The following is a 13,761-nucleotide window of genomic DNA, read 5'->3' as shown; positions in this document are numbered from 1 at the left end:
TTTGCTCCATTTTTGGCCTAACTGCATACGCTGTCTCTCACATGTAGACACACATACTCTCAGGGTCACAGGGATGGATAAAGACAAGTTGGTTAGGGCTCCCACTATTTCCAGTTATACGATATGCTATATGCTAACAGTTATATGCTGTTAAATTGGGATTAATCTGAAATGCTAAGATTGGATGGGGGGGGGGGGGGGTTGTTAATACTGGTAAAGTTACTTGATACCTGAAAATAGAAGTCTAACAACAATGTGCATTTATTTTTTTTTTTCCAAGATCTACTTGCTGGTATTTATCACACACTGAGTTTAGTGTTCATTGATCCATGAAAAATGATATAGAAAAATATAGAAAAGAAAGGAGAAGAAAAGCATAATTTCCAAAATATACACTCTTGGATTAACCCTCTGGAGTCTGAGGTGTGTCAGCCACTTCTGAAGTAGTTTGACATGCCTTGACATTTTTATATATTTCACCTATCAAAAAACATTGATATCAAAGTGCTACATATGCTTATATTCAGCAGAAACTCAGCACCAATAATCTGAGAGCAGTAAGAATGTCATTAATCTATTTTTGTTTAAATCAATTGTAAACATACACTTTTAAAAAACTTATTTTCAGAGGTGCTGAGATATTGTAAAAAAAAAACCACATTATAAACATTTCTGGCCAGGACTTTTGAGCTCTGAACCTTGTAAACATAGGTGTTGGCTACACATAGGTGATCAAAACAGAAATTTCATGTGGTTTGACTATTAAAGTGTCAGAACTTTAGAGTGACACAATTTTTTTCAAAGCCGGTGGCTTACGCAATGAATATTGATGAGGTAGGTGTTGATAGCCCCCTCCCCACTGTCAAAGGTAATGGACCATCAGTCTGGAATGTCATTGTGGCCCTCTCTGCCCCCCAGTTTGGAAAGTCAGTGTGAATTGTAAGAAAAGAAGAGACTTTTTACAGTTTATTGAAAATGCTGTGTTCAAACCCAAACATGCAATGGATCGCATTTCGCACGTATGGGCGCCCCGGTGTGATTTGCCGCTTAGCGCGTATGCTAGAAGCGGTGCGATTGGAACACTAGATTGGAAAAATTCTAGTTAATTTTACCTTTGAGGAAACAGCGATTTAACGTTACAAATATATCAAATGGTAACTGAAAATTTTGAGAAGCTTAATAACGCTAATGAAAACATTTACAAACAACAGAAAAATGTTAGAAATAACAGAGGTGCCCTGGATTCACAGCGACATTCGCCTGAGGTTGCGGGAGCACACCACTGCTTTTAAATCGGGGGACAAGGAACGCTACAAAAAATCCAAGTACAACCTACGGAGAGCCATCAAGCCTGCGTAAAGACAATATAGGGACAAACTGGGAAATAGCTACAGTGGCTGGGACACGCGGCGCATGTAGACGGGGCCGCAGGCAATCACGGACTACAGATCTAAAACCAGCGCGGCTACCAACACCACTGCCTCTCTCCCGGACGACCGGACCAACTTCTATGCCCGCTTCAAAGCTCACAACCTGGATCCAGCCACAGCAGGACAATGCCTGCCTGACGTAACCGATCTACAGGTGACGGAGGCTGATGTGGGTAAAGCTTTTAAAACGGTTAATGCTCGTAAAGCTGCTGGCCCAGACGGCATCCCCTCCCGCGTCCTCAAGGCATGCTACACTCAGCTATCTCCGGTCTACGCTGACATTTTTAACCTGTCCCTGTCGTTGTGTGTGGTTCCATTGTGTTTTAAGAAAACCACCATTGTGCCCATACCTAAGAAAACACCCGTCTCATGCCTTAACGATTACTGACCTATTGCTTTGACCTCTATTACTATCAAGGGCCTGGAAAGATTGGTTATATCATATATAAAATGTAACATTCCTGCTACCCTTGACCCATTACAATTTGCCTACTGTTCTAATAGATCTGCAGATGACGCTATCTCACTTGCTCTGCATACTGCTTTAGTACACCTTGAAAAGAAAAATACCTATGTCAGAGTGTTGTTTATCGATTATAGCTCTGCCTTTAACACAATTGTACCATCCAAGCTGGTGTTGAAACTCAGAGGTCTTGGTCTGGCCAACTCTATCTGTAACTGGCTACTTGATTTTCTGACAGGCAGGCCCCAGACTGTGAGAATAGGCAAAACTCACTCATCTACATTAGTTCTGAGGACCGGTGTACCCCAGGGCTGCTGTCTCAGCAGACGACACCACAGTGATTGGCCAAATAAGCGACAATGATGAGAGGGTCTATAGGAGGGAAGTGGAAGAGCTAACCATATGATAACAACCTCTCTCTAAATGTCAATAAGACAAAAGAAATCATTGTTGACTTAAGAAAGATCAGAGGAAATCACATTCCTATTTCCATCAATGGGTCATCTGTTGAAATTGTTGATAGTTTTGAGATGATAGTTGATTGTTGATAGTTTTTAGATACACATTTCAGACACCCTCACATGCTCTCTTAACACCAAGTTCATCCTATAGAAAGCACAGCAGAGACTGTACTTTCTGAGGTGTCTCAAGAGTTTTGGCATAAGTACCAAAGCTCTTGTGAACTTCTATTGCTGTACCACGGAGTGTACTGACAGGCTGTATCACAGTGAGGTTCGGCAACCTGACTGCTCAAGATTGCATCGTACTAGTTGCAGTTACTTGTAATTGTACAAATCTGATAGTACTGCGTCCTCAAACAGACCTTGCTCTCAGCTGAGAACTGTCTCATTGTGGAACTGTACACATCCTGTCCCCGTACTGTCACTGTACCTACTGTATGCACTTTTGTAAGTCGCTTTGGATAAAAGCGTCTGCTAAATAAATAAATGTAAATGTAAATGTAAATGCAGACTGCTACAAAGGACTGTAAAGACAGCAGCAAAAATCATTGGCACAGAACTACCACAACAACACCTACACCACTTGATGCAAAAGGAAAGCACAAAACATCAGTAAGGACACCAGCCACCCCACTCATGTTCTGTTCTCGCTCCTCCCATCCAAAAAACGCTACCGGAGCATCAAATCACGCACCACCCGTCCCAGTAACAGTTTCTTCCCACAGGCAGTCAGGTTGCTGAACAGCTGACGTAACCATAAGCACTGCACATTGACGTTGTATAATATGTAATGTTACTGTGTACTGTATTCTGTGTATATAATGTAAACTGTATTCTGTGTATATAATGTAATGTTATTGTGTACTGTATTCTGTGTATATAATGTAAACTGTATTCTGTGCATATAATGTAATGTTATTGTGTACTGTATTCTGTGTATATAATACATACTGTAATCTGTGTATATATGTAATTTATTGTGTACTATATTCTGTGTATATAATGTATATCTACGCGTGCAAGGTGTACATAGTCTATGTAGGTCTGTAGTGTCCTTCTTTGTTGTAGTTTTGTGATGATGTGCCCTTCATGTTAAGGCAGAGAGAGTTGGAGCACAAGTATTTCTTTGTACTCTTTCAATACACATGACAATAAAGGTGAACTTGAACTTGTAGCTCCTCGGTCGGTGTAAAAACAACCCAAACATGTGCTCTTGTTTATAGGAGTCAAATTGGGTGTTTTCACACATTTTCGTGCCTCGTAATGACCCAATAACGACTGCCGAATTACCATTCCGTTATCATATGAATAGCTCTATTTGCTAATGGGTGGGCAATCAAGAGCTGCTTTCTGACTCAGAGACCGAAGTGTGCATGTTGTTATTTTTATTCCCCTCACATAGTTCTACAAAATAAATTCACTTTCTAACTATATACATTTTAAAGTAGACCGTTGAAGGTTTCTGAGGATGCTTTTCTGTATGTTTCTAGGACAAAAACTGGCGGAGTTTTCCAAAAGTGGTTTGGCGAAATTTCTGTTTAAGGTCGCCAGCGGGATTGCCGACTCCAGAGGGTTAACAAAATTTAAGGACACAGTGCATGGCTGTTTGATTGAGTAAATGGTAAATAATAAATAGTAAATAATGCTGTCTTACATAAATAATACTTTTACGCAACAATGGCAGAGTGTGCATCATCACTCTCCCCAACATCTTAATCAATGCTCCACAAAAGAGGGGAGTCACCTAAATTATTTGTCAGGGTTTCGGAGACGGCTTCCCGCAACAACCAGCAGGCGTCCTCGTAACAGCCTGTCTGATCCTGTTGACTGCTGAACATCCCTGAACTTCCACCAGAGGGCCTGTCTTCCTGCTTGTCCTTTGCCTAATGTAGTTAATCGTTTTCACCTTTGTGTAGCTAGTCTTTTCATTCGTATGGTGTCCTATATGAACCCTGCCTGTTGCTTGGTTCCCTGCTCAGTCTTGAGCTGTCCTGCCTTGTGTATGGTCCTGTGCACAAAGCTTGTTGTTGTTTTTTTTTTTTCAGGAGTCTTCAGTAAAATTACTTTGTTTCTTTACGACCCATCTGTGCCACTGCACGGTCTCTGCAGCTGGGTTCCTCCTGCTCACCCGTTATATTATTGATGTGTGAGGAGAAGTTGAAAAAGCTGTTGTTAGTGGTGTCGAAGGCGGGCCATAACACACATCGGTAACGCAGTGTGCCCATGAACAACTGCATGCCGAGAAGAGCGAGGAAGCAGAGGCCGAGCACGCCGAGGATCACCGCGGACGCCAGCTTCCTCACCGACTGGATCAGCGCCCCCGCCGTGGCCCTCAGACCTAAACACCACAGGGGGGACAAGGGAAGGGTCACTGGGACCATATGTAACCTGGATACATGCAGACATCCTGCAACCGTAGCTAGCAAACTGCATCTTAATAACAACGCAAGGACTCTGAAGGTCAGCAGTGTTTAAGGAGTGCTTAAGGAGTTGTTGGACTTGAGGTGGAGCAGTGCCGTTGAACATTTACGTGAAGGTGCTTGACGTGAACTGCTTCTGTAAGTATCCAGCCGTATAAATGGACACACTGCAGAAATGTGAGCTGTCAGTTTCTCTGAATAAGACCATCTGCACGTAAATATGTAATGCAAGAAACTACAGAATAGGTTTTGGGATGAGGATGCAGCACCCCTGTGAAAACACACCTCCCATTGCACATTGATATACAGCTCCCAAAACAGCTGTATTTTTTCTAAATGAGTATCCATTTGTGTGTATTTGCATTTCATTTCAGCACAGCAGCACCCACAGTAGCTCTTTTTGAGTGACACGTACCAGGAATCAGAGGGATTATTTTAAGTGCTTGGAACATATAGAGAAGCCAGTCGAGTACAATAAGCTCATTGAGGACCCTGCGGACACAGACAGAAGCAGTGGAACAAGTCAGTGGAATGTCTGACGCCATGTACTACCAATCTTACCCCGGTCTTTTCCTCCCCACATTACCTGTGGGTGAATGTCCCTCTCTGAACCAAATGGCAGTTCTGTTTGCAGATTGTTGACTAATTAGAGGGCGGTTAGGGCACCTCCTTCAGTAATTCCATTGTATTTGAAAAGCAGGTATACAGTATTTAATACAGTGACTGAACCAGGAACAGGATGCACACAGCGAAAGATCAAGTGTGTGACCCCAGGTTTCACAAGGGCAGCCATTTTAGTAACGTAAGGTTTAGGTAAGACAAGGGGCAACGGGAAAAAGGGTGGGGCTGATGACCTTTGACCCTGACCGCTGGTTGTCTCTATGCCCCCTGTTTCTGATTGACCCTGCACCATGAGGGTTGAGGATTTCTATCTCACATAGAGCATGCCACACTGTTGAGATGCACTGTGAGAAGTCCATCCTTCTGGTCATGTGACCGGCCGTCACTGAACCTCTATACTCACGCAAAGACGAGCACCAGGACGTCCAGCCAGTTCCATGGGTCTCGAAGGAAAGTAAAAGGGCCAATGCAGAAGCCCCTGGACAGCACTTTGACCAACGCCTCAAAGGCATAGATAGCAATGAACGCATATCTGAAAATAACAAACAAAAACAAGGCACAATAATCGCAGCTTGCAGCGGTTTCAGTGGTGTCAGCGACTGAGCACCTGCATTATGCTGCCTTGGAAAAATGAAGATGGCATTTCCTAAATTATGGTCTGATATTTCTCCATTGATTGATGATATATACTGTGTATATATATATATATATATATATATATATATATATATATGGAGATATATAGATGATGATATATACTGTATATATATATATATATATATATATATATATGTATATATACACAGTATATATCATCAATCAACTGACGTCGTTTGTCTTACGCTTATGTGATGTCACATCTCAATGTGAGTATTATAATAGTATTTAAGCAGTTTTGGGAGAGTTAACAGTTACACAGTCCATGCCATCTACGAAAGTAACAAAACGGCAACTCACCCTGCCTGATGAAACAACCATTGATCTGAGAATGTCATGAACACACAGTTCAGTAGAATGGTGATCATGACGAACTTGCGAAAAAATTTAATGCAGAGTTAAGGGAAACTTTGCAATCACACAATACATCAAGCTGATGCACTACAGCAGTATTCAACAGTTACTGACCTGGCATAATGTATTGTAAGATTGTAACAACACACAATTTGGAATGAAATTGTTTCAATTTCAAAATGTAGAACAAGTTTGTGTAATGTTATGCAATGTGACCTCTACCTGAACAATGCCCATCATGAAACAAACTGCAGCATTTAGATCTGAAAAAGGATATGAATGTAGGAGAAGTTTGATGGCTCCTCTCCTAACAATACTGAAGGGACTGAGAATGTAGCAGGCAGGTTCTGCATTAAACCTGAAGATTGTGTTCCCTGTGGTGATGACATTGAAGGTCTGGAGGATGAGAGAGAGAGAGAGAGAGAGAGAGAGAGAGAGAGAGAGAAGGAGGGAGAGAGAGAGATGTGTTAAGAATCACATCCAAATTGCCACCAAAGCTGGTTTACAGGAGAGAGCATGGTGTTGACCCCCTGCCAAGATCTGTCCACAGAAAAAAAAACTGTTTCCAGAGTATGATGGTCCATCTTTGGTTGCTATGGTGGGGTCAGCTATTTCTGCAATAAAAAATCTGCTGTTCCAATTCATGTAAAAAACACGTAGCAGTGTGGCACAGGGGTAATCTGATATTCCTCAGACCTCCTCAGCATTGACTGTTGTGAATGAACAATTCACACAAACTTATGAAATGAGGGTGAGGTGAGCATATGCAAAAAAGTTTTCAGACTGTATGCTGTCTCACAGAAATCTCCTTTTTTTTTTTCTCACGGAAAGGTGACTCTGACAAATGGTGTCCGCAGAGACTCATTGTTTTCCAGAGTGCAATAGCTCATCTTTCATCAAAGGGACCAGTGTGCTTTAGTGGTACATACCAGGCCCTCCTCTTCTTTAGAATCACCTGTATTTAGGGAGAAATATACACATGCTTTTGTAAAATTTTGGTGAGCTTTGGTAGAAAGGGTTTGGACTGCACCCTCTCTCCATCTACAAAAACATTTCTCTGAAGACACAGAAGATCAGAAAGTCATATCCTTTTAAAAATAAACTGAAAAGGAGACTAACAGATTCTGTCACAAAACAGCAATTTAAGAGACCTAAAGGCACACTTGAGGAGTGAGCGCTGGTGGAGTGACCAGCCAAAGAAAACATGTGGCCGGGATGCTTTGACCTCTTGTTCATCTCTTAATCATAAATATAGCTTTGTGTATTGCGTTCTTTTGCCCAATGTTTTGTCCTTTATTTAATTTATTTAATTAGAGGCTGCTGTCCACATTTGTTTGTTTTGTGCCTTTGGGACCGTTTTCCCCTTGCATGCTTAGTCTTTCAAACAGAAAGGGATTTTTTTGCCTTTGAGTATTTAGTTTGATTGTTTTTTTATTTGTTTTTTTTTTTTTTGCCTTTTACGCAATTCTAAATTTTTGGGATCAGTAATTGTATTCTAGGCTCTTCTCCCTGCATCAACATCTGCTCTAACACAGGAGGGCTGAGGGGAGATGAATACAGTCCTTCAACACATCTGCGCACAGCCAATGTCTGTGTTTCTCACCACAAGTCACACAGTGCGCCTGCATGGAGTCGGTGCTCATGGCATTTGACTCTTGTACCCTGCTGAGGTCATCCAAGAAACTCGCAAGCACCCAACGAATCGCAAAGTGCCTGAAAATAGTGAGATGAGCAACACCTGCTGCCATACCCACAGCTATCCCTGGTGGAACAAAGCCACTGTGAATTCCCAGTCATGATTGGTTGATGACACCACTGAGTTCAAACCTGGGCTATCGAGCTTGGCTTGTGCTCAAGGTGAGTGCCATATCGACTACCACTACTTGGGAGGCCAAATTTTTGGCTTGAACTCAATGTGGACTCAAGAGTATCTTGAGTCACAAATTTAGTGACCTCACACTCGTCTCTGCTCAATAGAAATTACTTGACGGTGAGTAGGAGCGACTCAGACTTTGAGCTGGATGACTTAAAACACTTGCTTAAAAGTGGTTTAAGCAAGTGGTTTGGCTTAATAATTGTGACTCAGAACTTTAAATGAGGCTCAACTTGATACTAAGTTAAGACTAGATAGCATAGGCGGTGTTGTACAGATTTGACCTAGGGGTACAACCTTCCAGATGTTATGGTGTTTTTGTAAATTGCCCATCATTCCAACAATGTGACTTTTGGCTGTGCGGGTGCTCGTCCTGGACTGACTTTCTGTGTTTTGTAGAAGGGGTCCAGGTCCTCCAGGGGAACGTTGAGCATCTCTGGCGGTGGGTCCTCATAGACGAAGGGCAGGACTTTGCCGGCCTCCAGGTGGCAGCTGGGCTTGGGCCTCTCCTCCTCCTTCTCCTCCTCCTCCTTCTTTTTGCTCTCCCTCTCATTCTGCTCCCCCTTCCCCTTGGCCGCACGCCTCTGGATTTCTGCCAGGGACTCCGGGGTGAGGCGGCGGAAGACGTCGGTGCCTGAGGGAGGCAGCAGGCCGACCAGCTTCATGTTCTGCCGCGCCAGAGAGGCGGCCACCTCCGGGTCCCTCAGCAACGGGCTGCGGGGAAAACAAGGGAAGGGAGAGAGATAAAGGGCATGGGCCTGTGCAGGGTGGTGGGGGTGGCTGACGGAAACGCAAACCTGCAGGGAAGCGCGGGTTTGAAGAAGGGTGAGGGAAGGGCCGGGGTAGATGAATGACTGATGAAAACCCAGCTGTTGCATGTTCCAGCCCATTTCCTGCCGAAGCACCACCCACGTAGTCGCTAAAAATCCCGTGGGCTTCCTTGACCCTGTGTCCTAATTAGAAATCACAGCAGTCCAGCCCTCCTCCCTGGCCCATGTAACAACCCCCAAACCCTGACCCTCACACAGATTTCAGCAAAGGAAGAGGGATGACACGCACAGATAGGGCTAGAACATTGACTCACAGCCAACAGAAAAAGGCATGAGGGCCTAAGCATCTGTCCCACATGATGTCACGACAGTGTCACTTCGATGGGATTTCTTTTTTAGGCATTTATACCGTCACACAATAACGGGTCAAACCATGCCATACCAAACTTGAACTATTTTAAATTTGGTTTGTTATGTTTTTCTTATGCTCCCTCTCCATTGTAGTTTTTCTGCCCATTACTCTATCACAAATCCCCTAGAAACACCCCCAAACCCCCACCCCACCCCCCTTTGGTCTTTCGTGTCTGAATATTCTGACCTTAAACACATCACATTCAGCCATCAGCAACATCTGCCCAATGTAAGACATCTGTCTCGTATGACATGCAGAGCATTATGGGTAGGAATACAGCCTGGGGTCCCTGCAGATGTGATACAGATTCTCCAAAATGCACTGTTGAGGTGGGGGTCAGACAATGAAAACAATGAATGTTGTGTTTATCCAAATATTATACTACTGACAGCATACTGTCTGCTTGCCACTAGAGACTAACATTGAGAAATAGTGCAGCTGCAGAAAGTACATTTCTCCACCATGGTAATGCTGTATCTGCCATACTGTGGCAGTGACGCAAAAAATTAAAGCCGTTTTTTATGCCTTTCTTTCAACTACAGAACTGAAATGGTGGCCAGTTATTCTACCTGCTATCTTCACCTGCTATCTGCGCTACTTGTTTAGCCTTTAAAAGGAATTGTATACATACATTGTTTTGGACTTTGATGCGTTAGCATTCCTCGCAACGCATCTAACATTTCCTAGCTAACACTGTCCTGCCCTCACACCAGTCCCACATAGGGTTTCTGCTGAGGTTTTCTGCATGTGTTTCATGTTGTAATACGCTACCTTTCTCCGCATCCCTGCATTCATTCTCCTGTTTTTGACTCATTGAAACCAACAGTTCCTTCCGTATCATGTCACTCTCATGCTGTTGACGTTACAGGAGTTGCATCCTCTCTGATGTCTAATGCAACTGGAGTCATTATGTAATGATGTTTTTTTTCCAGTCATAGTATGGCTACAAATGTACAAATGGATTTTTAAGCAGTTGACAATTTGTGACATCAAGAAGGCGTTAGTGTGGGGAAGTGGTAAGGAGCAGGGCTTGTAACCGAAAGGTTGCAGGTTTGATTCCCCATTTGGGCACTGCTACTGTACCCTTGGAAAGGGTACTTAACCCAGAATTGCCTCAGCAAATAACCAGCTGTATAAATGGGTAACATGTAAAGCTGTATCCTGTGCAGGTTGGTCTGGGTAAGATGGTCTGCTAAATGATAATAACGTAGTATTTACTTTTTAAGCCTATGAATATTCAGATGCTAATAATACTTTTACATCCTGCTAAATACAGCTTGTGAGTTGGAGAAACAGATTTTTTGGAATGATCACATATTATTCATATCACAAGAATTAAACTATTGTTCACATTACAATGTTCATGTCTTCATTGGCATTATTTCTGTCTAATTAAAATGAAATCCCAAATGGCCTGTGGGATTAAACAGTTTTGCACTATCTTTGAAATGCGCAGGCATTTTTTGAAAACAGTCCTATAATAGCTGTAGTCACAAACTTGTCCAAAGTGGTAATGATTGTCATATTTTCCAATCAGTACACTGCTAATGAGTACAAAATTTTCTTATAAATATATCCAAATATACATACATACATTCTACTTAGCTCAAAGTATTAAACAGTGTAGGCCTAATACAGTGTTTAAATTGCACAAAGAATCTTTTTTTTGTCATATGCAGATTTGTAAAATTCTACCCCCTTGGGTAGAATGGATGGGCAGATAATCATTTGCAGTGATTGTGTAACTGCATTTAAATTACTGTATCCATAGCCACCACTCTACACTGTGACATCACTCAAGATTTGGGTGAGGGACACGCTTTACTATGGGCAGCATATGGGGTGGTGAAAGCTAATCTCCTGGACCACACCCTTTAGGCAAAATATGATGCCATATGATCTGCTCTCTCTCATTACATTACATTACATTACATTACATCATTTAGCAGACTCTCTTACCCTCTGCATGTATAAACAGCTGACAAGCCATTAATGCGTATGTATCCGTAAAACACTAGCAACTAATAAATAACAAGAGAGCCTTTGCAAAGCAGGACTAATGAAATAAATAAATGAAATCAAATCTTTGTGTAGCAATGCCTGTAAATTCAAAACATAGCCTGCCTATTTTTATTACAACTTCCATATCATAACAGCACAAGCTTTACTCCTGTTTAACCCAGGAGAAGTGGATGGTATGTTGATCACATCTTGCATAGCAGATGCTCTTATCCAGAGCAACTCATGTAGCCCACAGTTTTTATATCCTCCAGTTGTACAGCTGGATATTTACTGAGGAAATTAGGTGCTTTGCCCAATTATCAAAACTATGGAAATGATTACCACTACACAACCCACCAAAAAAAAAACAGGAGAAGACAAATAAACCACCCGTTTAATTATGTGTTTTTACTCACAGCTGGCGTGGACATATTTTAAGCTCTTTGGGTTTCTTCAGCCGCGTAGTACGGTTCCTTCTCCAGACGTCCAGTAGTGACAACTTTTGGGGAGGCATGGCTGCAGATCCGTCTCAGTGTGTGTGTGTGTGTGCGCGAGTGCTTCACTTGTTCTGTTCAGAGCACAGACCACTCTGGAGGAGCTCCTTTGTTACTGGCTGCTTAAAGAGGCAAACCCTGCAGATTTGGATGAGAGGGGCCGGCCCACGCTAAACTCTCCAGAGTTCCTGTTGAGCAGCTCTCCTCCTATTTGTCCCAAAGTTCACTATTCTGGGAAGCAGTCCCATACAGCTGTTCCTCATCGGAGAGCCAGAGAGCCCTGCATCTGCCAAACAAAAGCATTTCGACATCGCGCTCATTACGGTCCATAAAAGAACGACACTGCTGGGGTGTGTGTGTGTGTGTGAGGATTTAAGAGTACGGGTTCCAAATGGCCATTTCCTTCATGAATCCAAAAGTGATTTTAGTGGGGTTTAGTTAGCTTATTTACACACTTTTTCCTATTTGGATTTGAGGGCAATTCTGTTGAGAAAATGGCACCTGATGCATTTAGTTCTGACAGTAACACTTATGCTTAATAAAGCATTTACAACCAGCATATAAATATGTAATATATACACTGCTCATGTTTAGCCTCCTCTTAATAAATGTTAATACACATATTATTAGAGCAGAAGCCAGAATTCACCAAGTTTTGAAAATTCTACACACGTCAAGTTCTGACTCAAGTCCCAACAGTTAAAACTCAAATTAAACTTATAAGTCAACACATTCAGGTCAAGTTACAAACTGCCAGAATCAAGACTGGAGTCCCAAGTGTCAAGTCTCAAGTTGTCTTTCTTAAGTCCCAATGGTAGCTTTTCATCAACTCATTTTTTGTATCTCGTAAAATTGGTATGCAAACTAAAAGTCACTTACATCTCAGTTATTCATTCACCTTCACAATTCAGTCATTAAATTGCATTCTTATGTTATGCACTTGCCTCACAATTGAGAGCAACGAGACAGCATTCTGACCCCTCTTCGACCCCCCCCCCCCCCCCCCCCATGGTTTAGAGCATGCTCTGTGGACACACTTGCAAGACCCTCACTGCAATGCAAAACAATGAAGGAACAATCTCCCCCTTCAGACTACAGAACAGGAAACTGTTCAGCTGATTGTGCATTCCAAGGTAGCAGTGGGACTACTGCCAACATTCAGGGCGTTTCTCCCAGATGAACAGCCTCCTTGTCAGTGCTCATTGGGGCTACAGGAGTCATTTTAATAGCTGATGCCCCTTTTAGAATCATACCTAATTTTACAAAGAATACATAAAAATAAGAAGGCATCTGTTGCATTGCATTGTGGGTCACTTTTTTGGGCTGAATTATGCATAGAATTTATGCATTTATGAAGAGATTTCTCAAAGATAAGTCAAAATGTAAATGGGTTGAATTCCTGGTCCAGATCAGGCTGCCTCTGCTGTCACATGCGTTTTAGGAATCTACTGCTGTATACACAAACATCCGTATCAAGCTTTAAAAAAATAACGTACTTTGTACTTTGTACTTAACAGTTTATCTCCAATGTTTATTTTTTTCCCCCCAGTTTGCACATTTGGGCAATATGTGGGAGTGGAAGTGGAGAGACTTTGAATTTAACCCCCCCCCCCCGTCCCTGCCCTACAAAGAAATAAAAAAAATATATATTTTGAAACCAAAAATATAAAGCCAAAAAGGTTTGTCAAGATAAAAATATGACCAGCAACATAAAGCATCAAATGAAAATAAAAAGGCAGGTCTTGCAGTGCCACTGAAGGTTGAGAGACACCCCCTGATAGGAAGCAGGAAGATCTTAAATATAC

General features: G+C 42.3%; 1 protein-coding gene across 1 annotated transcript in view; it reads right to left on the bottom strand.

Moving 5' to 3' along the window:
• The window catches only part of LOC118782683 (sodium channel protein type 4 subunit alpha B-like), a 28,636-nt gene extending 16,456 nt beyond the window's left edge, over window positions 1–12,180 (bottom strand). The window contains exons 1-7 of the mRNA XM_036536141.1: window positions 11,879–12,180; window positions 8,663–8,993; window positions 6,684–6,802; window positions 6,353–6,439; window positions 5,799–5,927; window positions 5,190–5,266; window positions 4,483–4,692 (exon numbers count right to left, since the gene is read on the bottom strand). Of these exons, the coding sequence (XP_036392034.1) occupies window positions 4,483–4,692; window positions 5,190–5,266; window positions 5,799–5,927; window positions 6,353–6,439; window positions 6,684–6,802; window positions 8,663–8,993; window positions 11,879–11,976 (1,051 nt within the window). The 5' untranslated portion in view covers window positions 11,977–12,180. The remainder of the gene's footprint in view (window positions 1–4,482; window positions 4,693–5,189; window positions 5,267–5,798; window positions 5,928–6,352; window positions 6,440–6,683; window positions 6,803–8,662; window positions 8,994–11,878) is intronic.
• Between the last annotated feature and the right edge of the window lie 1,581 nt (window positions 12,181–13,761).

The sequence above is a fragment of the Megalops cyprinoides genome, chromosome 1 (assembly GCF_013368585.1).
Source record: "Megalops cyprinoides isolate fMegCyp1 chromosome 1, fMegCyp1.pri, whole genome shotgun sequence".
Classification (NCBI taxonomy): Eukaryota; Metazoa; Chordata; class Actinopteri; order Elopiformes; family Megalopidae; genus Megalops; species Megalops cyprinoides.
Note: the sequence above shows the minus strand (reverse complement) of the source record. Positions and strands in the feature narration are given on the sequence as shown.